A 23845-nucleotide genomic window follows, 5' to 3' on the forward strand; every position below is an offset into this window, starting at 1 on the left:
TATGGAGCTGTTTTGCCAGCCCTTGCTCTGCACCCACCCAACATTACATATATGACGCCAATAGTTTATACATTATTTAAAGGTTTAGCTTGTCTGTCGAAACATTGGTTATTAGGTTATTAATTATTGCATCTGAGCTCCTAGAGTGTGCGGCTCTTCTTTTCTTTTTCAAGTGTTCTATTCCGCTAGCCAGCACCTCTCCTAAACAGGTGTTCTACTCCTCTAGCCAGCACCTCTCCTAAACAGGTGTTCTACTCCTCTAGCCAGCACCTCTCCTAAACAGGTGTTCTACTCCTCTAGCCAGCACCTCTCCTAAACAGGTGTTCTACTCCGCTAGCCAGCACCTCTCCTAAACAGGTTTTCTACTCCGCTAGCCAGCACCTCTCCTAAACAGGTGTTCTACTCCGCTAGCCAGCACCTCTCCTAAACAGGTGTTCTACTCCGCTAGCCAGCATCTCTCCTAAACAGGTGTTCTACTCCTCTAGCCAGCACCTCTCCTAAACAGGTGTTCTACTCCGCTAGCCAGCACCTCTCCTAAACAGGTGTTCTACTCCGCTAGCCAGCACCTCTCCTAAACAGGTGTTCTACTCCGCTAGCCAGCACCTCTCCTAAACAGGTGTTCTACTCCGCTAGCCAGCACCTCTCCTAAACAGGTGTTCTACTCCGCTAGCCAGCACCTCTCCTAAACAGGTGTTCTACTCCGCTAGCCAGCACCTCTCCTAAACAGGTGTTCTACTCCGCTAGCCAGCACCTCTCCTAAACAGGTGTTCTACTCCGCTAGCCAGCACCTCTCCTAAACAGGTGTTCTACTCCGCTAGCCAGCACCTCTCCTAAACAGGTGTTCTACTCCGCTAGCCAGCACCTCTCCTAAACAGGTGTTCTACTCCTCTAGCCAGCACCTCTCCTAAACAGGTGTTCTACTCCGCTAGCCAGCACCTCTCCTAAACAGGTGTTCTACTCCTCTAGCCAGCACCTCTCCTAAACAGGTGTTCTACTCCTCTAGCCAGCACCTCTCCTAAACAGGTGTTCTACTCCGCTAGCCAGCACCTCTCCTAAACAGGTGTTCTACTCCGCTAGCCAGCACCTCTCCTAAACAGGTGTTCTACTCCGCTAGCCAGCACCTCTCCTAAACAGGTGTTCTACTCCGCTAGCCAGCACCTCTCCTAAACAGGTGTTCTACTCCGCTAGCCAGCACCTCTCCTAAACAGGTGTTCTACTCCGCTAGCCAGCACCTCTCCTAAACAGGTGTTCTACTCCTCTAGCCAGCACCTCTCCTAAACAGGTGTTCTACTCCTCTAGCCAGCACCTCTCCTAGCCAGCACCTCTCCTAAACAGGTGTTCTACTCCGCTAGCCAGCACCTCTCCTAAACAGGTGTTCTACTCCGCTAGCCAGCACCTCTCCTAAACAGGTGTTCTACTCCGCTAGTCAGCACCTCTCCTAAACAGGTGTTCTACTCCGCTAGTCAGCACCTCTCCTAAACAGGTGTTCTACTCTGCTAGCCAGCACCTCTCCTAAACAGGTGTGCGTCTCTTTCACCTCCAGATTAATCTTGCAAAGCCAGAAATGTAATTTTTTTGCGTAATTCCATCAGATGCTCGATTAGCTTCTTGGGGGAAATGTATGAGAAAAGACACTAATGAGACTCCACCCCACTAAATGGAAACTGTGAGCCAACAAATTGGGCCAAATGTCCCCTTCCGAAATTCAAAAGACGAATACACCTGAATTCACCTGAATACACCTGAATACACCTGAATACACCTGAATTCACCTGCGAAATCGTGATTTGTCTAAATGATAAGTGACAAACATCTGCGCACTGTAAAAAAAGTTCCTTGTTAGTCGTCGCCTCCCACAGTCTGTTGACAGACGCTACGATACCATCCGGTGTTACATGCGTCTGTCCTTGAGAGATTAGGATTGAGGTCCCGCCAGTCAGCATCAAAGGCAACTGCAAAAACGCTCTCACTAGCCAGTATGATTGTCTTGGATTTATATGTTTAAACAGCTAATAAGCTCAGAGCTGGTGCAATTCACCTCTAAGGTCAAATCATAGGTCCAGTTTAGTATGTTTGAGAGCTACCCTATCTGTAATTCATTTTTTCTAAGATATACATTACCGGTCAAAAGTTTTAGAACACCTAATCATTCAAGGGTTTTTCTTTATTTTTACTATTTTCTACATTGTAGAATAATGAAACTATGAAATAACACATATGGAACCAAAAAAGTGTTAAACAAATCTAAATATATTTTATATTTGAGATTCTTCAAATAGCCACCCTTTGCCTTGATGAAGCTTTGCATTCTCTCAACTAGCTTCACCTGGAATGCTTTTCCAACAGTCTTGAAAGAGTTCCCACATAGGCTGAGCACTTGTTGGCTGCTTTTCCTTCACTCTATGGTCCGACTCATCCCAAACCATCTCAGTTTGGTTGAGGTCGGGGGTTTGTGGAGGCCAGGTCATCTGATGCAGCACTCCATCACCATCCTTCTTGGTTAAATAGCCCTTACACAGCCTGGAGGTGTGTTGGGTCAATGATAGTCCCACTAAGCCCAAACCAGATGGAACGGCATATCGTTGCAGAATGCTGTGGTAGCCATGCTGGTTAAGTGTGCCTTGAGTTCTAAATAAATCACAGACAGTGTCACCAGTAAAGCAACCCCCACACCATAACACCTCCTCCATGCTTTACGGTGGTAAATACACATGCGGAGATCATCCGTTCACCCACACCGCGTCTCACAAAGACCCGGCGGTTGGAACAAAAAAATCTCAAATTTGGACTCTAGACCAAAGGACAAATTTCCACCGCTCATGTTTCTTGGCCCAAGCAAGTCTCTTCTTCTTATTGGTGTCCTTTAGTAGTGGTTTCTTTGCAGCAATTGGACCATGAAGGCCTAATTCACACAGTCTCCTCTGAACAGTTGATATTGTTATGTGTCTGTTACTTGAACTCTGTGAAGCATTTATTTGGGCCGCAATTTCTGAGGCTGTTAACTCTAATGAACTTATCCTCTGCAACATAGGTAACTCTGGGGCTTCCATTCCTGTGACGGTCCTCATGAGAGCCAGTTTCATCGTAGCACTTGATAGTTTTTGCAACTGCACTTGAAGAAACTTTAAAAGTTCTTGAAATGTTCCATATTGACTGACCTTCATGTCTTAAAAAAATTATGGACTGTCATTTCTCTTTGCTTATTTGAGCTGTTCTTGCCATAATATGGACTTGGTCTGTTACCAAATAGGCCTATCTTCTGCATAAACCCCCCACCTTGTCACAACACAACTGATTGGCTCAAACGCATTAAGAAGGAAAGACATTCCACAAATTAACTTTTAACAAGGCACACCTGTTAATTGAAATGCATTCCAGGTGACTACCTAATGAAGCTGGTTGAAAGAATGCCAAGAGTGTGCAAAGCTGTCATCAAGGCAAAGGATGGCTATTTGAAGAATCTCAAATATAAAATAGATTAACACTTTTTTAGTTAGTACATTCCATATGTGTTATTTCATAGTTTTGATGTCTTCACTATTATTCTACAATGTAGAAAATATTAAAAATAAAGAAAAATTCTTGAATAAGTAGGTGTTCTAAAACTTTTGACCGGTAGTGTAGTTGAAGATATTTTCAGATTACACTAAGTATACCAAACATTAGGAAGACCTTCCTAATAAACTCCCCCCCTAAAAGCTTCACTTTCACCTGGTCAGTCTATATAATGGAAATAGCAGGTGTTCTTAATGTTTTGTATACTCAGTGTATGCCCTCAGAAAAGCCTCAAATCGTCGGGGCATGGACACTACAAGGTGTCAAAAGCATTCTACAGGGATGATGACCCATGTTGACTCCAATGCTTCCCACAGTTGTGTCAAGTTGGCTGGATATCCTTTGGGTGGTGGAAAATTATTGATACACACGGGAAACTGTTGGGTGTGAAAAACCCAGCAGCTTTGCAGTTCTTGACACAAACCGGTGCGGCTGGCACCTATTACCATACCCCGTTCAAAGGCACTTAAATCTTTTGTCTTGCCCATTCACCCTCTGAATGGTACACAATTCATGTCTCAATTGTAGTAAGGCTTAAAAATCCTTCTTTAACTTGTCTCCTCCCCTTAATTTACACTGATTAAAGTGGATTTAACAAGTGACATCAATAAGGGATCATAGCTTTCACCTGGATTCATCTGGTCAGTCTGTCATGAAAGAGCAGGTGTTCTTAATGTTTTGTATACTCAGTGTATATTGAACAGATGGAGATAGTGGATGACAGTCGGAAAAGATAGAGAGAGGTTGTGTCAAAGGGCAGTAGGCTGAATACAAGCCCATGCCGTCACTGAAGACATGACTGCTATACCAGTGTCTCTGTCACACTTACTCTGGGTTCTTGGATTTAAGCCAGTTGAGCAGGGCATCTTTGTTGAAGGCAGCGGTAGCGGCACTGTTGCTGTTGTTGCGCTGGATGTTGGCGATGGTGTCTGAGTTTTTCACCACCTCGATGAGGCCTGTCTTGTTCCCGGTGGAGAGGCAGCCGTAGGGGATCATCCTTACAGAGACAGTAGAAAAAGTTAATTCATAAAGCATTAAGGCCTATTATATGCTTATAACAAGTAATAACGTATAACTGTATGCCCTAAGTACATTGTTACAAAACCATCATATCAATTTTCCCCGAACCTGTTCCCAGTATGTATGTAGGACCGTTTGACTGCAACGTCACCTACTGAATTCCAATCTAGGTTTCTTGCGTGCCACAAGCAAAACCGTAGGTATTAGCTTACTGTTATACAACTAGCTCCACTGCTAAGCAGGGTTGGAACCAGTTCATGAAACAAAACCGTAAAACAGAAAAATAATTACATTTTTCAAGGAACAGAATCAGAACCATGAACGATAGTGGTCTATACTGTTCTGGAACAGAACCGTTATTTTAAAAGCATGGGAACCGGTTAATAATGTTATTTTACGTTACAGGATTTTTTTCCAGTCCCACAAAAAAACGCAACAAAAGCACCAATGCAAAGCCCTCCCCTCTGTCAATCAGAAACTTTTTCCAGTGTCTGCCTGCCAGCTGAAAATCTTTGCCAGTGTATGTGTAGACTACCTGCCCCTCACCCTCCGAAGCATAGCTGTAGCCTACTTACATTACAAGCATGATTCAGAAAATAGGGAGAGATTTTTTATTAGAGAAGAATGGATTAACTTTTTCAATGCTAGTTCAGGATACTATATACATTTCACATTGGATTTATTAACTACAAAAAGGTAAGATGTGTTTTTAATTCTGGTGCCGCTCTGCACACACAAGCTAGCTAGTTCAACGATAAACCAACTCTGAAGTCATTAAAAGTTCCTACATAGAAGCCACTCCTCCGTAGGTATAATTCTGTGGGCCTAATTTAGATAATGCATGTTATCACAAGTTGCCCAGTGCTTCAAGCCAAGCTGCCTCTTCCACTCTTCTCTCGCTTGTCTTTCCATCACAAATGTAAATAACTCACTGAGCTATAACTTTCCCGCTCCATAGCAAGCTTTTCTATCCACAAAGTAATTTAATGTTAAAAATAAATAAATCAATAAAAAAGGATTTTAGAGGTTTAAAAAGGAACTGAAAGGAATGATTAAAAAAACAGTACTTTTTTTTGGTTCGAACCAGTTTAGAACTTTATTTTGTTGGTCGGAACAGTGAAACGGAACAAAAAAAAATAATGGTTCTGTTCAGAACGAAACGATTGGAAAATCATTTTGGTTCTAACCCCTGCTACTAACACATACCTTAGATCCAGTCCCTCTTTCTTCCAAAGGATTTCCATCAGCTGGATCATTTGGAGGGTCAGCATGTCTTGTCGGAGATCTGAAAGGATAGAGGTTATGTCAGGCTAAAGGTACATTTATATCCAACCGAAATGGGATGAAAATCCCAGATGCAGACTCCACAGAATTTCCCCCAGGTGGCCAGACTAACAATTTAGGCCAGTATGATTAATGGTCCCGATGGCATGCTCGCAAAATTAGCACGATAAAAGGTAGGTCTGAAGAGAAATAGTTAATAACTTTAATTTAAAAGTGACAGTACCTAATATTCTTGCATTGGACCAATATAAATGCGACATAACTCAATACACACAAATTGATGAGGGATAACACCGCAAATGATTAATCTATGAACAAGTGTTTATTTGTTGCATCTTTAACTGCATGGCCATAAATTAGGTAAATACAGTAGTAAAAGTGTATAGAAGAACAGAATAACTTGAATTTCTTGAAGGGATCTTCTTTTTGGAGTGGTTCAGAAAATAAAGAAATAAACATAGTAGTTTGGGGATACACACAGTAGACCTAGCTACTAGGCTGACAGGATGACGATAGCACAACATAAAAAAGCAAACGTAAAAAATAGTGCTACTCTCCATGGTGTTGGCTGACCGGTGTCTCTGATTTTAGATGAGGAAGATATCTGATATTCTGTATGGCGCAGCGGGCTGTGCGTAGCCTAGGCTACAGACATTGGCTAGCAGATAGGCAGCTAATTAACCTAGCTTGCTACATTGACGGAACTTGGAGATAATCTGGAGGGTCCGGGTTGAGTCTCTTTAGCTCTCCAGTTCTATGGAATTGCCCATGAAGCCAGTAGTGGTTCTTCTCCAGCCTCGACATTTGTCCCGATGCCCCTGGTTCTCTCAATCTGGATACTGCTTGCATCCTGCATCTCCATGGATACCACCAAGGATGCACTTGAGATGCACATACAAAGCTACCAAACAGCACTTAAACAGTGCTAAAAGTGTGTCCATTAGTTGACTAACACACTCCCACGAAGAGGACAGTCATACATACAGTACATATAATATGACAATAGTTAAGGCGACATACAGAACCAACACCACCGGTCACCATTACAGTGCCCCCCAAAAAATGCAAATAAAAAATATAACCTAAAAAAATTGTTTATGTATCATGTGGAATCCCCTGTGTTATTTGGATTTCTCACCATCTCCGTTCTTGAAGATTATGCCCACAGCGTCCCCCTGCACCCATTTGTTCTTGTACATGAGCCACAGGGGCTTCATCTTGGAGTCCATGAACTTGCATCTGTCCGCACTGCAACATCAAGCAAATTTGTTGACACTGGGAGAAGACTTCTCCCTATATAATATCATTTTAACCATTTGTAGGGAAAAAAAAATACACAACATAGTCATTTCTAACACATAATTAATTAAAAGATGCTGAATGTAGCTATCAGTGCCCTTAAAACACGGAGGTGCATGACGCTTCCGTGTGTGTGTGCATTCCTGGGTGTCTGTCTTTCTGCGTCTGTGTGTGCGTGCCTGCATCTCTGTGTGTCAGGTACCCACCAAATCTCTGAGAGCATGATGCTGGGATTGAGCGGGGACAGCAGGTATGAGAGGGCCTCCATGTAGGCCTCCTGTTTGATACACAGCTTCATGTCGTCTGTCATCTGCTGGCGCGACGTCTTCTGCCAGCCCGACTTCACAAAGTCATTCAGAGCCTTCATCTTGTTCAGAGCCTCGTTCTGCACAGAGAGAAGAGGAGGAGGGAGTATTGATAACGTTTTGGGATAGTACAGTGAGATACAGAAGATCGGGAGTTGGGATATAAAGAGGGGCACACACTGAAGAAATGTAAGGGCAAAGACAGCAGAGGCCGAGGTGAGACTAGTAGCGTTATGTGTGTGTTGGGGGGTGATTGGTTATAATGCATTGATTGCTGCTAACCACATCATTCTTTGTGTTCTGGGCTCAAAACTGTACTGTTTAATTGTTGCCACCTACTGGTTGGTCATTTCAAATGGGAAGAAACCCAGTAGGGGAGACTGGGCAATTGTAACAGCGGGCAATAGTAACATCTTGACTTTCTCCAAACATAAACAAGCTAGAGATTAAACTCACACAGTACATGCCTATTTAGGTAATTGCCCTGCTTGAAAAGTTTCAGCAAAATATCTCACTATTTACACATTTCATGAGCAAATGTTTGTTTTTTAGGGGTGAAGGTAGTTTTTTAGGTGTGAATGTAGTTTTCTTCCGCCGGTTGTATTGTTCTTATGCTGTCCTGAGCATTAATGTCCAAGAACTCAAACTAGCAACATTTTCATCACTATATGTTGGCTAAACATTGGCATGATTGACATGTGTCAGTATTGTTGTCTATTGCTAGGCACATGAGGTTTTGTCATGGCTGCTGGGTTGGGGGTAATTGTAACACAGTGTTAAAATGATCCTGAGCCAAGCAGCAACATTATAAAAAGAAATTATTTTAACTTTAAGGTTGTATGAATTATACATTAACTATACAATTACTAACTTTAAATAGCCTTGGGGTCCTGTACAGTGCCAAATAAGTTGTTAACAGATATATTCTAGACACCATCAGACATTTCAGATGTTTTGAGAGGTACCGAATGGCCATGCACACTGTTACTGTAAATATTGGTTACGTACATAGAAATACTTATATTTCTTGCAAAAATATTACATACAGTAGGTCTATAATATGATAATTCATAAACATGAATTTTATACAAGTTAAATGAATTTATTTTGTTTATTTTTTAGGTGTTACATTTGACCCCACCTACTGTTACAATTGCCCCTGGCACGGCGGCAAATGTAACATCCGGACTTTTCGGATTAAAATCAATATTGTGATCAGACCGTCTTATCTACAGACCTATAAATGGTATGAATGATTAGCAGACAGATGTACGTTTCTCATATAAAAACATTAGTGGCTTAGTTCGAGTGGTCTCTGAGCAATGAAGTCAAATACAAAACATGTTACAATTGCCCCCAGTCTCCCCTAGTCCTCTACACATGCTATTTCTAAGTAATCTGGCCATTGTACAAAAGACATTGTCAAATATCATGGCCAGATGTCTAAGAATGAACAAGTATATAGTCTCAAGGTGTGCTCACCTGTTTCCATAAGCTCTTGATGTGATAGATGTTGCCCCTGCAGTAAGCCTCTAGAATCAGACCGAACCGCAGACTGACCGAGGATACGTGCATTTCTGACCTGGAGTGAGGACAAAGGCTTCTGTCACAACTTCTACCAACACCACCTTAGTGTTCAATTCATATACAGAGTTATAGTGCTTGTTCCACACGCGTGCACACAGCCACGTGTGCACCCACATGGCTGGTCCGGGCCGTTCTGACCCCCTAGACGAGACTTAAAAAATGTTTTCCTGTCAGACTTGATGCACCGGTACCGCTTGCCGTGCAGAAGCAGAGAAAATAGTCTATGGCTTGGGTGGTCGGAGTCTAACGATTTTCCGGGCCTTCCTTCCACACCACCTGATATAGCTGTCCTGGATGGCAGGGAGCTCGGCCCCAGTGATGTACTGGGCTGTCCGCATCACCATCTGTAGCGCCATGTGATCGAGGGTGGTACTATTGCCATACCAGGCAGTGATGCAGCCAGTCAAAATGCTCTCAATGGTACAGCTGTATAACTTGTTGAGGATTTGAGGGACCCATGACAAACGTTTTCAACCTCCTGAGGGGGAAGAGGTGCTGTCGCTCCCTCTTCACGATGTGCATGTGTGTTAGGACCATTTTAAGTCTTTAGGGATTTGGACACCGAGGAACTTGAAGTTCTCGACCTGCTCCACTGCAGCCTCGTTAATGTGGATGGGAGCGTGCTCGCCCCTTCATTTCCTGTAGTCCACGATCAGCTCCTTGGTCTTACTGACGTTGAGGGAGAGGTTGTTGCTCTGGCACCACACTGCCAGGTCTCTGACCTCCTCCCTGTACGACCGCCAGTGATCAGGCCTACCGTCATCATGCTGCCAAGTCACTGACCTCCTCCCTGTAGGACCGCTGGTGATCAGGCCTACTGTCATCATGCTGTCAACTTGATGATGGTGTTGGAGTCAGGCGTGGCCACACAGTCGTGGGTGAATAGGGAGTACAGGAGGGCACTAAGCACACACCCCTGTGGGGCCCCAGTGTTGAGGGTCAGCGTGGCGGAGGTAATGTTGCCACCCTCACCACCTGGGGTCGGCCCGTCAGAAAGTCCAGGATCTAGTTGCAGAGGGATGTGTTCAGACCCAGAGTCCTCCTTAGGTTGAAAACTACCGTGAATATGCCTGCCAGCTATTCTGCGCATGCTCTGAGAACGCACCCTGCTATACAGTCGGGCCCCACGGCCTTGACGTGATTAAAGACCCTTTTCACGTCGGCCTCGGAGAGCGAGATCACCCAATCCTCTGGGTCTGTGACGACACTCCCACCCGGCACGATGTTGTTGTTATCATGTATAAATGCAGTGAGTTCATCTGGTAGAGAAGCATTGTTGGGCAGATCACGGTTGGGTTACTTTGTAAACCGTAATGGACTGTAGCCCCTGCCACATTCGCAGGTGCCGGAGCCTGTGTAATATGATTCCAACTTACTCCTATATTGTCCTTTGCTCGTTAGATGACTCTGCGGAGGTCATTGCGAGACTTATCGTACTTATTCCTGTCCTCGGCCGTAGACTCATGGTTGTCTACTATAGCTCTGTGTGCGGTAGCCCTGTCTTTTAGTTTAGCGCCAACCTCAGTGTTAATCCAGGGCTTTTGATTGGGGAAGCAGCGAACCCTCACCGTGGGGACAACGTCGCCGATGCATTTTCTAATGAAGCCAGTGATGGAGGTGGTTAGCTCGTCAATGTTAACGGGCGGAGTATCTAAACATATTCCGATCAGCGCTAGCAAAGCAGTCCTGTAGCATAATCTATGATTCTGGTGACCATTTCTCAACAGAGTGATTCCCAGGTACTTCCGGTTTGAGTTTCTGCATGTAAACAGGAAGCAGGAGTACGGAGTTATGATCTGATTTGCCGAATGTCAGACGAGGGAGGGTCTTTAATGCTAGTGGCGTTGGAGACGTGTTGATGGAAGTTGGGCATCACATGTCTTAGTCACATGAAATTAAAATGGGATGACACTTCCTGCGACTAATCAATTTGGCTATTTAAGCTCTGAATATCAGCTACCCAACTTTATCAGGAGGCTTTCTCCTGAGCCTATTTTCAATGTGTTTACACAGCAGGAAATGCACAAGTGTTTTCTTTTCCGCTATGATCAGCTCGTCAAAAATTGACCGATACAAACTTGAAACCACTGATCATAACAATTTAGCCCACAGGATTTAACTAATAGACAGCAGTTGTGAGTAGCCGGATTACATTTCATACTGTCCATTTTACACTGATCGGTCCTGTTTTTAGGATATGTTGTTCTCTCACGCACTCTCTCCCACTCTCTCTCTCTCCCACTCTCTCTCTCGCACGCACGCACACACACACACTTACTTGAGATGCCAGAAGAGGAAGTGACCTATCCTCTTGTTGGAGAGGGCTCTCTCTAGCAGGAAAGTAGCAAGGTCACAGTCCAGGTAAGACTCATACTTCAGAACCTGAACTAACTGCAGCAAGTACTGGAGCAGCTCCTCATCTCTGTTGGGAAGGAGATTAAACAGTCATTAAACAGATTAAACAGAGTCATTTACAGCAACATTTTCACAATGTTGTGAAAACAATTGTTTTTTTGCCAGCTGTATATAGTCTTTGAGCAACCAAGTCATTGACGGGCATCCAGTATGGTTGGAACTTCTAAAAAACAATTCTTAACATTGATTTCTCACCATTGTTAAAGTGGTACCACTTGTTTTGATTTTGAATTTGTATCACTTGTTTGTATTTCAGGAGAAAAAAAACTATACATCCCTACATAATCAAGTCACTTTTTTTCTGGAGTTTGAGTACCTATCAAAATGAAAAGCAGAAAAGAGGCCATGGCGAACGCCAAAGGATAGCTCTCTAGTCACCTAGGGCTGGTTTCCCAGACATGGATTGAGCTCAGTCCTGGAATAAAAAGCACTTTCAATGAGAATTCTCCATTGAACATGCTTTTTAGTCAAGGACTAGGCTTAAAGCTGCAATATCTAACTTTTTGGGGGACCCGACCAAATTCACATAAAAATGTATGTTATAAATCTGTCATTGTCATTAAAAGCAAATGTAAGAAGCTGTAGATCTGTTCTGTGTGTGCTATTTCTATACTTCTTACGTTTAGTTTTTGTGTCTTTTACTTTTGGATTTGTACACCAGCTTCAAACAGATGAAAACACAATATTTTTGGTTATGGAAAATATATTTCACAGCGTTTTAGATTCTCTACACTATGCTTGTTTTGTCACATAAACTGAAATTAGGCGATCTATTCACATTTTTTTTAAACCAGGAAATGGCGGAGCGATTTCTGCATAGTGCATCTTTAATCTGTGTCTGGGAAACTACCCCTAAGGTTACAATACCTCAGCTTCCTTAGGCAGCTGATGGTGAAGGAGCGGACCATTGGGTCAGGGAAACTGTAGTCCAGCAGCTCCAGGGCATGGAGAGCAGGGAGGTCCGGCCATTTCTGCAGAAACGCCACCATCTGGACACAATGGCACAGGTCAGGTTTTTTGACATTGTACTTATTGGAACTTTAAATTCATTTTCAGTATACATGAGCATTGCTAATGCATACTGAAGGCATTAATCAATTTGAACATGATAATGGAAAATAATTACATATTTAATAATTGCAAAAAACAGCTGCACTATGAACTAATGCACTGCATATGTATCGCAAGGTAACTAAATCTCTGGTTCAACCAGAGATCTCGGGTTCAAAAAAAGTTACATCATACTGGTAACTGCCAAAATAATGGAAACACTTTAGTAGATGAGGGATACAAAGTATATTCAAAGCTGGTTCTTCCACACAGGTGTGGTTCTTGAGTTAATGAAGTAATTAACATCCCTTCATGCTTAGGGTCATGTAAAAAGAATGCTGGGCAGGCCATTATTTTGGTTACCATGGCTATGCCCCAATAGGATGACAATGCCCCAAACCACAGGGCACGAGTGGTCACTGAATGGTTTGATGAGCATGAAAACAATGTAAACAATATGCCATGGCCGTCTCAGTCACTAGTTCTCAAATCAATTGAGCACATATGGGAGATTCTCGAGCGGCGCCTGAGACAGCATTTTCCACCACCATAAATAAATGGTGGAAGAATGGTGTCGCATTCCTGCAAGAGTTCCAGACACTTGTATAATCTATGCCAAGGTGCTGTGATGCTGTTCTGGCTTGTGTTGGCCCAACGCCCTATTTAGACACTTTATGTTGGTGTCTCCCTTATTTTGGAAGTTACCTTTTAAGTCAAGATGCAGATGATAATTTCACTTGCATTGCGTTAACTCACACCTCAGTTGTCTTTGCAAGAGGAAAGTGTCCTACCTGTGCTACATCCTCGTGCTTATTCCATTTTGTGATGAGGAGAAGTTTGGACAGACTCTCTGGGTAGCGCTCCCGCACCACACCGCGTAGCTTCCACAGAAGCTCTTTCTCATCCTCAAAGAACTCTGTGTAGTTCTTATTGTCTACTATTTCCTTTAGCTTCATATGCTGGGCAGCACAATACAAAGACAACAGGGAAGGGGTTGAGTGAACATACTGTAGATCTGTAGGTACTAGAATGGTAATTTCTTAGTAATGAATCTATGCTTTGATGTAAAAGTATAATAGGAAAAAACACAGGTAATTGTGAGGAACATAATTGATACGTAATGGTCTTGATAATGAATTCAAAGTTCAAACATACAATAAGATAATACAAATAATAAATGGTTTATGCGTTTTAAAAGTTGAATGTGGTTTTCAAAGGATTACTTTAATGTAATCTTATACATTTCAAACAAAAAATAGAGAGTCCCTTACCTCCACCTTGGTGGCTATAACCTTCCCTCCATTTTTTTCTAGGTCCCTCAACTGAAAATAGGAGGAACATACAAATGTGTAGAGATCTTAATATAGCTCTAAAAATACAATTTCTAATGTCTAATTTCATAAAATCTATAGTGAGATCTAATATAGATTTGTTTTATATGTACAGTACAAGATGGTTACAAGTGTAACGGTTACAAATGTACGAGGTTGGTTACAAATGTACAATGTCTACTATTGAAACGTGTGTGCAGTATAAGGTGTACCTTGTCGAAATGGGGGTAGTAGAGAGGGTGAGGTCGGATATTGGGGAAGCGAATGAGGAGTCCTGCTGCACTATCAACGTTGGGATTTTTCTCCACTGTGCCCATTGGATTCAAGAGGTCGCCTTTATCATCTGTGAGGCCAAATTAAACCGAAAAAAAAAACATATTCAGCTATTAGCTAAATCAATGTGTTAAAACTGCATTCAGCAGTAGAAACAATAAAGCGTTCTCCCCACTAGTGTGGGATGGGGCTGGAGGAATGTAACCATTCTCAAATTCATAGACAGAGCTATGAATGCAAGGACTGACCATCCATGATATTAACATTGCATTTACTTTGTTTACAAAGAAATTGGGGTTCTGTAGGGGTATGACAGTTGAACTAAACTCAAATAGGAACATATCAATAATTTGGATGTAACAACTGCTAAATGGATGTACCAACTGCTGATTGCCCCTTTAATGCTCCAAGCCTTAGTGGCTGGAAGCCTTGTATTTTTTGTCCTTGCATGGGGCAAATATCTAAAGCCCAGATTGTAAAATAAATAGAATACAAATATAACACAAAGGGAGTTATTATGGGGCCAAATCCCGAACTGAATGGCCCATAGGTGATGATATGTTGAGCACTTCAAAGTCAAAAGCGCAGCCCCACCACTTCGTTTGACGTAGAGCTTTGAAAGTCTGTACCAAAGTGTTTCTCAGCATTTGGCAAAACATTTGCCTTAAGGACATATGACCTCCAACATATCTGATTTTCTTCCTTTTTGGATGTTTGAACAAACATTGAAACATTTCATGAACCAAAAATCTGATTCACTCAAAAGTATGACGATATTTTAACGATCCCTGTCTCTAATGAGTTTGCGAAAAGCAAAAAATGTCATCAACAGATGACCAAGAAAATGTCAAATTTGTCCCCACCCCAAACCCAACTAAACTCAAAATTATTTAACTGTTCTTTGATTCATCAACATGATACTGATTGAGCGGCTTAAGGACACTACAAGAAACGTCCACTCTGAGGCACGTATTGATATTTCCAAAATCATCACAACCACTTTGCAAAGGAATAGTGGCTACGTCAAACATAACCAGTCGATGGTATTAGTGTTTTGAATTGGTATGCGTGCACTACAGAGGGATCATATCTAGTATTATTATTGTAGGTTGTCTTAGTTGTGTACTGTGAACAACAGTGAAACAGATTTTGACCAGCCTCACTCCTTGTTTAGTATATCAGTAAGTACACTTTTTTTAACACGTAAAAAAAGTTGTTTAAAAATCTTTATTTTTGCAGCATCACTCCTTATCTCAGATATATAAAAAAACAAGTTGCAAATTTGTTGTAATTCAAATAAAAAAAATGTTGCTGCTTTTTACATTTATTATTACTACCCATTAATTTGCAGCAATTTAATTACATTTTAAACAACTGTAGGTAAATAGTACAATGATTAAAATTGTATCGGAACAATGGTGTTGTACATTTTGCAGTTCAGAAAACAACTAGTTTGTGAAACTACTTAGTGCAATAGCAATTTGTGATACTATGTAGCAGTGTGTGTTACTCTGGGTGGTATACTTCAATCATTTTGAAGACTTGCAGTGTGTGTGCGTGTGTGCGTGTGCGTGCGTGCGTGCGTGCGTGCGTGTGTGGTTCTACTGTACCAGGGACTGAAGGCCAGGTGGAGAGAAGGAACTCCCCAGTCTTCAGCTGATCCTTATAGTCAAACACCATGGTGTTTACCCAGGCTAGTGGACAGTCCTGGTGGGAGAAACCATAGAATGAGGTGACTGTTAATAAAGCACAGATTGAATGCCGAACTTCCATGCTTTTACTTTCTGCTTTGCGCCTAGGTTGAGGATAACAAAGGTTAAGACAAGAGGATTCTAATATCCCATAACTCTTTGCATTCATGAGGAAGAATTCTAAAACTAAGGGACTGTTTATTTTTGAAAGCTTCCGCATGTGAACGACGTTGGACGTTGTCCTAACCTGGATATCTTCAACCTAGCTTTGCTCCAATCGGGACCCTCAAAATGGCCCCAGTCCATCCATTATAGCATCATGACTTGAATGGGGACGTCCATTCTAATTCTATGGGAGAAACACCATGGTCATGTTCAGTAAAGGAGAAAAAAAAGTGGAACGGGAGGTACTACCATAACTAGTCCAATAAGAACAATATAGTTTTTCTCGTCGCGAAACGTTTTGCTACGGTGTGCCCTACTGAACACGACCAAGGTTGATAGTCATTAGCACACTATTTACAAATTCAAACTTTCTAACCTGTTTTCGTTTACATCTGTTTAGAAGAACCCAAATATATGTGAGTACATCTTGGGCTTCATTCAATCAAAATCAGTATGTGGCCCACAGTGTCACTGAGATGAAGTTTGGATTCTTTCAATCAATAACACACGTTGTGAAATAAAAATAAATACAACTTGATATTCAATTCAAACTGGATACCTAGCTGCATGGGAGGAATGATGAGTTGCCATAAACTGGAAACTTCCAGATTGATTAAATGGAGCCTCCAGTCTTGAAATGAATGACTGAGAATGGAAATGGTGCAATGAACAACCGACTTATTCTTGCACCACCAAAAAGCACAGTCACTTTGCGAAAGAGTTTCCACTGTGGTTAACGAACAGGTCTTCGTTCGTATAATAACTGATATCATTATGTCTCACAAGCCATTTGTGTTGTAGGCCTCTATGGTTACATTAAATTGCTTGAAATGCATTTCAATATACAGTATACATAAAACAATACAAGCCACAATATCTAATTGGCCATTACAAGGATTTCAATTAACCTCAGAAACTGTTAAATATTTGATATTTGAGTTATAAAATAAAGGTTAATTGAGTTGTCATTGTATCTCATTGTATTGTAAGTATTGAATTATTGTAATGAATCATAAATGTCCAAATCTCCCTTGCTGGCACAAGGTTTAATGAGAATTACTTGTAAATGACTTATGGTAAATGGTCAGGGGAAAGCGCTTCTCAAGCTAAGGTGGGAAAACCAATATAGTGCATGGCTCAGCTGTGAACTTGCTAAAACAACAAGCTAAATGAAAATAAGCCGATGCGAGTGGCCATGGCTAGCCAAAATAACTTCTCGCTTCCTGTTTTGTGTTCCAAATGGCACAGTGCACTACTTTTGACCATGGCCCTATAGACCCTGGTCAAAAGTATGCATTATACAGGGAATAGGGTGCCAGATGGGATGCAGGCCCGCTGTCTGGCCTGCTGAGAGGACTTCTCCTCTGGGTGACGGAAGGGAGAAGTGGCCCAGAAAGCAGAAGTGGAGTCGCTGAGGCCTAGCTCCCCACAGCACACATGTGGCCTCTCCTCGCACCTTGCCTCTTTTAAACCAGGGTGTATTCACTAGGAAGCAAACAGGGCAAAACGGGGAGGGAGTAGCCTTGTTTTTGTAGCAAAACATTTTGCATTGCAAATGGTTTTTTCTACGGTGTGCACTAATGAATACACCCAGGACTGTGACAAGAGCCACGGTGAAAAGGGGAAATTGGGCCTAGGCCTCAGTGTACTGTACTATTATACACAACTACAAACACGCTCCACTTCCTGAAAGCAATGGCAAACAAGTCCATAGTAACCAATGGCATGGGGATTCAAAGAGGTGGTGTTGCTAACTGTGTGTTCATGTCTAGAAGTGAAACCATTATGGCATTTCGCAGAAAAGGGGAACATAAGAGATATCCTTGACTTGATCGAAACAAAAAACTACACAGAACACAGACATGACTTATTTCTGTATGTCCTTATAACAGCCATATGACACATGCAAACTGCTTAGTTGCTACATTTTCAAATAAACTGACAATTTGGGTAATGTTTCTAAGCAGATATACATTGTTACAGGCTCCGAAACACAACCCAACCAAGCTGCACTGCTTCTTGACACAATGCCCGCTTAACCCGGAAGCCAGCCGCACCAATGTGTCAGAGGAATCACCGTACACCTGGCGACCGTGTCAGCGTGCACTGCGTCCGGCCCGCCACAGGGGTCGCTAGTGCGCAATGGAACTAGGACATCCCTGCTGGCCAAACCCTCCCCAAACCCGGACGACGCTGGGCCAATTGTGCGCCGCCCCATGGGTCTCCCGGTCGCGGCCGGCTGCGACAGAGGCTGGACTCGAACACAGAATCTCTAGTGGCACAGCTAGCACTGCGCCACTCGGGGGGCTGGTGTGGGTTTGTCTAATTGTTTGCCTCTTCTTGGGCAAATTTAGTGGGCACTCATGGTGGGTGTCTTTTAGGTTCCAGTTGTTGTTGCTAGTCAACTTTGTGGATGCCCCCATCAGTGTCTTTCAGAACCCCTCCTAAAACCCCACCTGTTTTCGTTTTAGTTGTTGATCAGTGACTCTTTGTTAGTTCTCCCTTCTGTTTGAGCAACATTTTTGGTTTTCTTGCTGGTGAACGTAACATACACCTCCATTTAAAGTTTCCACAGCTCTAAATGTAATGTGAAACACAGCAGTAATAGCCATTTAAAGTGGAACTGACAGCCTTTTAGCAACATTACATTTGACTAAAATCTGTTCATATATACCCCTAGGAAGAATAACACTTTTTTTTTTACATTTTCTGACAAGCGAGCACTTAGACATGGTCATTTTCAAGTTTTCATCAATTCATAGAATGTTTGAGAATGACGTAAAGTAAGGCATTTGTGAAAATAATACAGCAATATAGAGTGGGAACCCAGCCGTGCATTTGGACAATTAATAGACACTGCAGTAAATAAAAACATCTGCCTGGCCCAGGACCGGAGTCTACGCAGACCGGTGCACCATAGCCAATCAGAGCTACAGTAGGTCTTTATGCAAATATGCCAATAAGCCTTCCATCATTCACTTTCAACTGGACAGTGTGCTTACAGGCAGTAGCAAGTTCAGCACGACTTTACATCATTAGCACGCATTCGCCATATGCCACAAAATACACCTGAATGGATTTCTGCAAATGTGACCGACTGACTCGATTCGGTCTTATGTCGCAAAATTTGAAATTATGTTTTTTTTTACATCGGATAAAAGTAGAGACTCAAAGCTAGAAACTGGTATATCATACACTACAGCTGAGGAACAATGGGAAAGTAATTCTGCTTTGAAAGTTGATGAACTTGTAACCTTACTTTTGAGAAAATGGCCCTTGAAAGTTTTGGTACCTACTGGAAAGCCTACTAGAAAGATTGGCCTTTAGTAAATTCAGAGCGTTTCGCTCTCGGAGTGTTCAGAGCGCACACTGGATGCTCTGGCCTAAAAGTAGGGTTAATCCGAGCGTTCTGAACTAACAAAAGCAGTCAAGCACCCAAGCTAACTAGCTAACGTTGGCTAGCTTGCTAACTACTTCCAGTCACAAATGAGAGAACAGCTCACTGACCATTTTACTCGCCCTAGCAGAGCTGGTTAGGCTGTTTTTATGTTATCCAGATCGTTGGTGACTGCAACTGTTTGAATGGCAACAATTTAAGATAGCCAGAGCGAATTTACCAGCTCACGTCTATCGACAGTTGTCGCAGTGAAATAGTTACTTGCATAGTGGAGTCTTTTGTTTAGACAGCTAGCTAGCTAAACAATTAACCATCATCCCAATTTATAACATTACTACCCTGCATGAATCTGCAGGTAGCTAACCAACCAACCAGGATCAAAATTAGCTAGCTAACATTAGGCTATAACTAGCAATGCAAATGGCTCTGAGATACGAATTATTACTACACAGATCACACGCAACGTTAGCATCAGTACACTTTAACTTTAAATAAATGACTTTCTGACCAAATTAGAAACGTGTAATATCTGAAAATGTAGCTAGCTAGACTATCTTACCCGTATTCATGGATGGACGCTTCTCCCTCTCTGTCACGGATGCCATGGTTGCCCTTAGTTTGAAAATGTAATCTGGAGACAGGTGTTTTATACAACAGCCTTCTCTCTTTTCTACTCCCTCTGCATATTTGCAATCAAACGCCAGAATTTTCTCCATCTCCTTAGCTATCATACTCTAATTCCACTGATTTCAAAACTTGATCCTCCAGAAAGTGGGGAGCAACACTTATGCAGTTCTACTATGTGATATCTTTCAAAAAAAGCTGCGTTATAAAGGATTACCTACTCATACTGACCAGCTCATATAATAGACAGAAGCGAGCTACATGGCAGTCCAATCCGAACTCATCTGTCGGCATGTCCAGCCAACTCATTATCTCAGCCAATCATGGCTAGCGGGGAGGTTGCTTAGTTTTCCGTGGCTAAACCAACTAGGCTCATAATTTAACAATTTTATTTGTATTTACTGATGGCATACACGTTTGTTATTAAGGCACATGAAAGGTCACATGTTCCAGAAGGCATTTCTGACAAAAAACGCTCCTGTGAAGTAGTGACGCGCGACATACAACTTGTTTCCTGAAACGACTCACAAATACGTACAGTTGAAGTCGGAAGTTTACATACACCTTAGCCAAATACATTTAAACTCAGTTTTTCACAATTCCTGACATTTAATCCTAGTAAAAATTCCCTGTCTTAGGCCAGTTAGGATCACCACTTTATTTTAAGAATGTGAAATGTCAGAATAATAGTAGAAAGAAGATTTATTTCAGCTTTTATTTCTTTCATCACATTCCCAGTGGGTCAGAAGTTTGCATACACTCAATTAGTATTTGGTAGCTTTGCCTTTAAATTGTTTAAATTGGGTCAAACATTTTGGGTAGCCTTCCACAAGCTTCCCACAATAAGTTGGGTGAATTTTGGCACATTCCTCCGGACAGAGTTGTTGTAACTGAGTCAGGTTTGTAGGCCTCCTTGCTCGCACACGCTTTTTCAGTTCTTCCCACAAATGTTCTATGGGATTAGCCACGCTGACTGACTTGTGATCATTGACCTTGCTAGTTTGATTATATTGATATTCCCAGCCTTAGTTACATTCGTCCGTTTTTGTCCAAAATATTGAGTCATTGAAACTGAAACAGTGCATCCCGAATGGGTGGAGGCAGCAAACAATGTACCAGACAAGCTGTGATTTACAACCTGATAACAATATATTTTGGACTACCAAGAAATGTATTGGTGAATTATATTAACCATACATTGAACTGCATCCATCTATTCTGCCAACAATGCCTTACTGTACGTGATGGAACTTTCAGTCAAATATAATCTAGTTTTAAAACCCCTTATAAAGTTTGATATTTTTGTCCTGATATGATTGTTTCATATCTGTAAAGTAGTTAACACACTGTCAGTTCCACTTTAAGGAAGTTGTCTTTGCAATGAAAGTGGAAGTACTTAAGAGAAGAGGTCCATACAACAAATATCTGTGGGTTGGCTTAGAAACTTCATTTATAATTCTTTGAAATTGACGCTCTACTCTTCCTTCCTTGGAGTGATAGTGTAGCAGATAAGAGTAGAAGCGAATAAAATGCTTGCACAATCCGACAACAGCAAAACATACACCGCCTCCTACACACACACACACACACACACACACACACACACACACACACACACACACACACACACACACACACACACACACAAAAGAAACATGTTTTGTTCAGGCAAACAAATTCACACACTGACACTCACCCACACAGACACCCATGCAACCACAGAAACACAAAGTGTGTCAGAGCACGTTGAAATAGCAACTTGGTTGTAGCTGCAAAAATAGCAGGCACCCCCCCCCAAGTTAGACGTACAAATATCATACCCCAAGACATGCTAACCTCTCACCATTATAATAACAGGGGAGGTTAGCATTTTTTGGGGAGTATTATATTTATGCCTCTAACTTTTACTAATTCTATCATTTCAAATCCAAAGTGCTAGACTACAGAGCCAAAACAACAAAAGATGTGTCACTGTCCCAATACTTTTGGAGCTCACTGTAAAGCAGTTTTACGTGCCAACATTTCTTCAGAATTCAGATAGGGATTTCATGTACAGTGACATATGTTCTTCAACTAAAACTGTGTCGTGTCCCCCCCCATTATACTGAATTCTCAGTCAGTTTTCTTAAAGATGCAGTCCGGGATCTTAACCCTTAACACTCGTGGGAATTGGCCTGTATGGATAGGGCTAAATCGAAATGTTTCTTACAGAAGAAATATGAAAAGTATATGCATAAGCATTGTAGGAATTAAAAGGGAACATTTTGGAGGTTATGGGAAAATTATTGGACCAAAGTTAAGAACACAACAGTTAACCTGACACAAGACTGAATCTAAACATTACACTGATGATTTTAGGTGCTTTTTACATTTACTGTACTTTTCGCTGCATTTGTTGATAACAAAATATGAAAATGCTCTGGATACATTCAGTAACATGATACGAATATTCCTGGAAAATTTGGGGTAGGTCTACATAAGACAAAATAATTAAAAGGGTTTGAATGAGAGGCCTAACTGGTGTCTTCAAGTGACCACACACTCACCTCTCCAAAGTGTGCATAGTTCCTAAGTCATTTCAATGCACTTACGACTCAAAGAAGAGTCTTCAACTATAAGGTGCTTTTTGAGCTCTCCTAGCTGTGCCGTTGAGGAACTAGAGCAAGCACACTTGTAATTGTTTAGTTTGGAACACAACCCTGCATCCCGCACTCACACAATTGCTGTTGTTGTTTACACAATCTAAAAACAGTCCATTATAAATCGCAATCTGGTTCAGGTGGGCATCATTTCAAAGCTTGCTCTACTGCCAACATGACTAGCTAAATTACAGTGCCTTCAGAAAGTATTCATACCCCTTGACTTATTCCATATTTTGTTGTGTTACAGCCTGAATTCAAAATGGATTGAATAAAATAAATTCTCACCCATCTACACACAATATCCCATAATGACAAAGTGAAAACATTTTTTTTAGAAATGTTTGCAAATGTATTGGAAAAGGAAATACAGAAATATGTAATTTACATAAGTATTCACACCCCGAGTCAATAGATGTTAGTATCACGTTTGGCAGTGATTACAGCTGTGAGTCTTTATGGGTAAGACTAAGAGCTTTGCACACCTGGATTGCACAACATTTGCCCATTATTCTTTTAAAAATCAACAAATTGGTTGTTGCTCATTGTTAGACTGACATCAAAACATGATGCAGCCACCACCATGCTTGAAAATATGAAGAGTGGTACTCAGCTATGTGTTGGATTTGCCCCAAACATAAGGCTTTGTATTCGGGACATAAAATGAATTTGCAGTTTTACTTTAGTGCCTTATGGCAAACAGGATGGATGTTTTAGAATATTTGTATTCTGTACAAGCTTCCTTCTTTTCACTTTGTCATTTAAGTTAGTATTGTTGTTTGATCCATCCTCAGTTTTCTGCTATCACAGCCATTAAACTCTGTAACTGTTTTAAAGTCACCATTGACCTCATGGTAAAATCCTTGAGCGGTTTCCTTCCTCTCTGGCAACTGAGTTGGGAAGGACGCCGTTATCTTTGTAATGACTGAGTGCATTAATAAACCATCCAAATTGTAATTCATAACTTTCATAACTTTTTTTTACCCATCTACCAATAGGTGCCCTTCTTTGCGAGCATTGGAAAACCTCCCTGGTCTTTGTCGTTTGAAATTCACAGCTCGGCTGAGGGACCTTACAGATCATTGTATGTGTTGGGTACAGATGAGGTAGTGATTCAAAAATCATGTTAAACACTATTCTTGCACACAGCATGAGTCCATGAAACTTATTATGTGACTTGTTAAACACATTTTTACTCCTGAACATATTT

At 41.6% G+C, this 23845-nt stretch overlaps 1 protein-coding gene across 4 annotated transcripts in view; it reads right to left on the reverse strand.

Moving 5' to 3' along the window:
- Positions 1-23845, reverse strand: part of pik3cd (phosphatidylinositol-4,5-bisphosphate 3-kinase, catalytic subunit delta) — a 47511-nt gene that overhangs the window by 12104 nt on the left and 11562 nt on the right. For all 4 annotated transcript variants that reach the window (XM_014145770.3, XM_014145773.3, XM_014145769.3 and 1 more), the window contains exons 9-19: positions 15730-15826; positions 14059-14189; positions 13787-13837; positions 13307-13474; positions 12333-12454; positions 11329-11472; positions 8946-9045; positions 7365-7543; positions 6998-7107; positions 5782-5860; positions 4385-4552 (exon numbers count right to left, since the gene is read on the reverse strand). In XM_014145770.3, the coding sequence (XP_014001245.1) occupies positions 4385-4552; positions 5782-5860; positions 6998-7107; positions 7365-7543; positions 8946-9045; positions 11329-11472; positions 12333-12454; positions 13307-13474; positions 13787-13837; positions 14059-14189; positions 15730-15826 (1349 nt within the window). The remainder of the gene's footprint in view (positions 1-4384; positions 4553-5781; positions 5861-6997; positions 7108-7364; positions 7544-8945; positions 9046-11328; positions 11473-12332; positions 12455-13306; positions 13475-13786; positions 13838-14058; positions 14190-15729; positions 15827-23845) is intronic.

Source organism: Salmo salar, chromosome 15 (assembly GCF_965601325.2).
Source record: "Salmo salar chromosome 15, fSalSal1, whole genome shotgun sequence".
NCBI classification, from domain to species: Eukaryota; Metazoa; Chordata; class Actinopteri; order Salmoniformes; family Salmonidae; genus Salmo; species Salmo salar.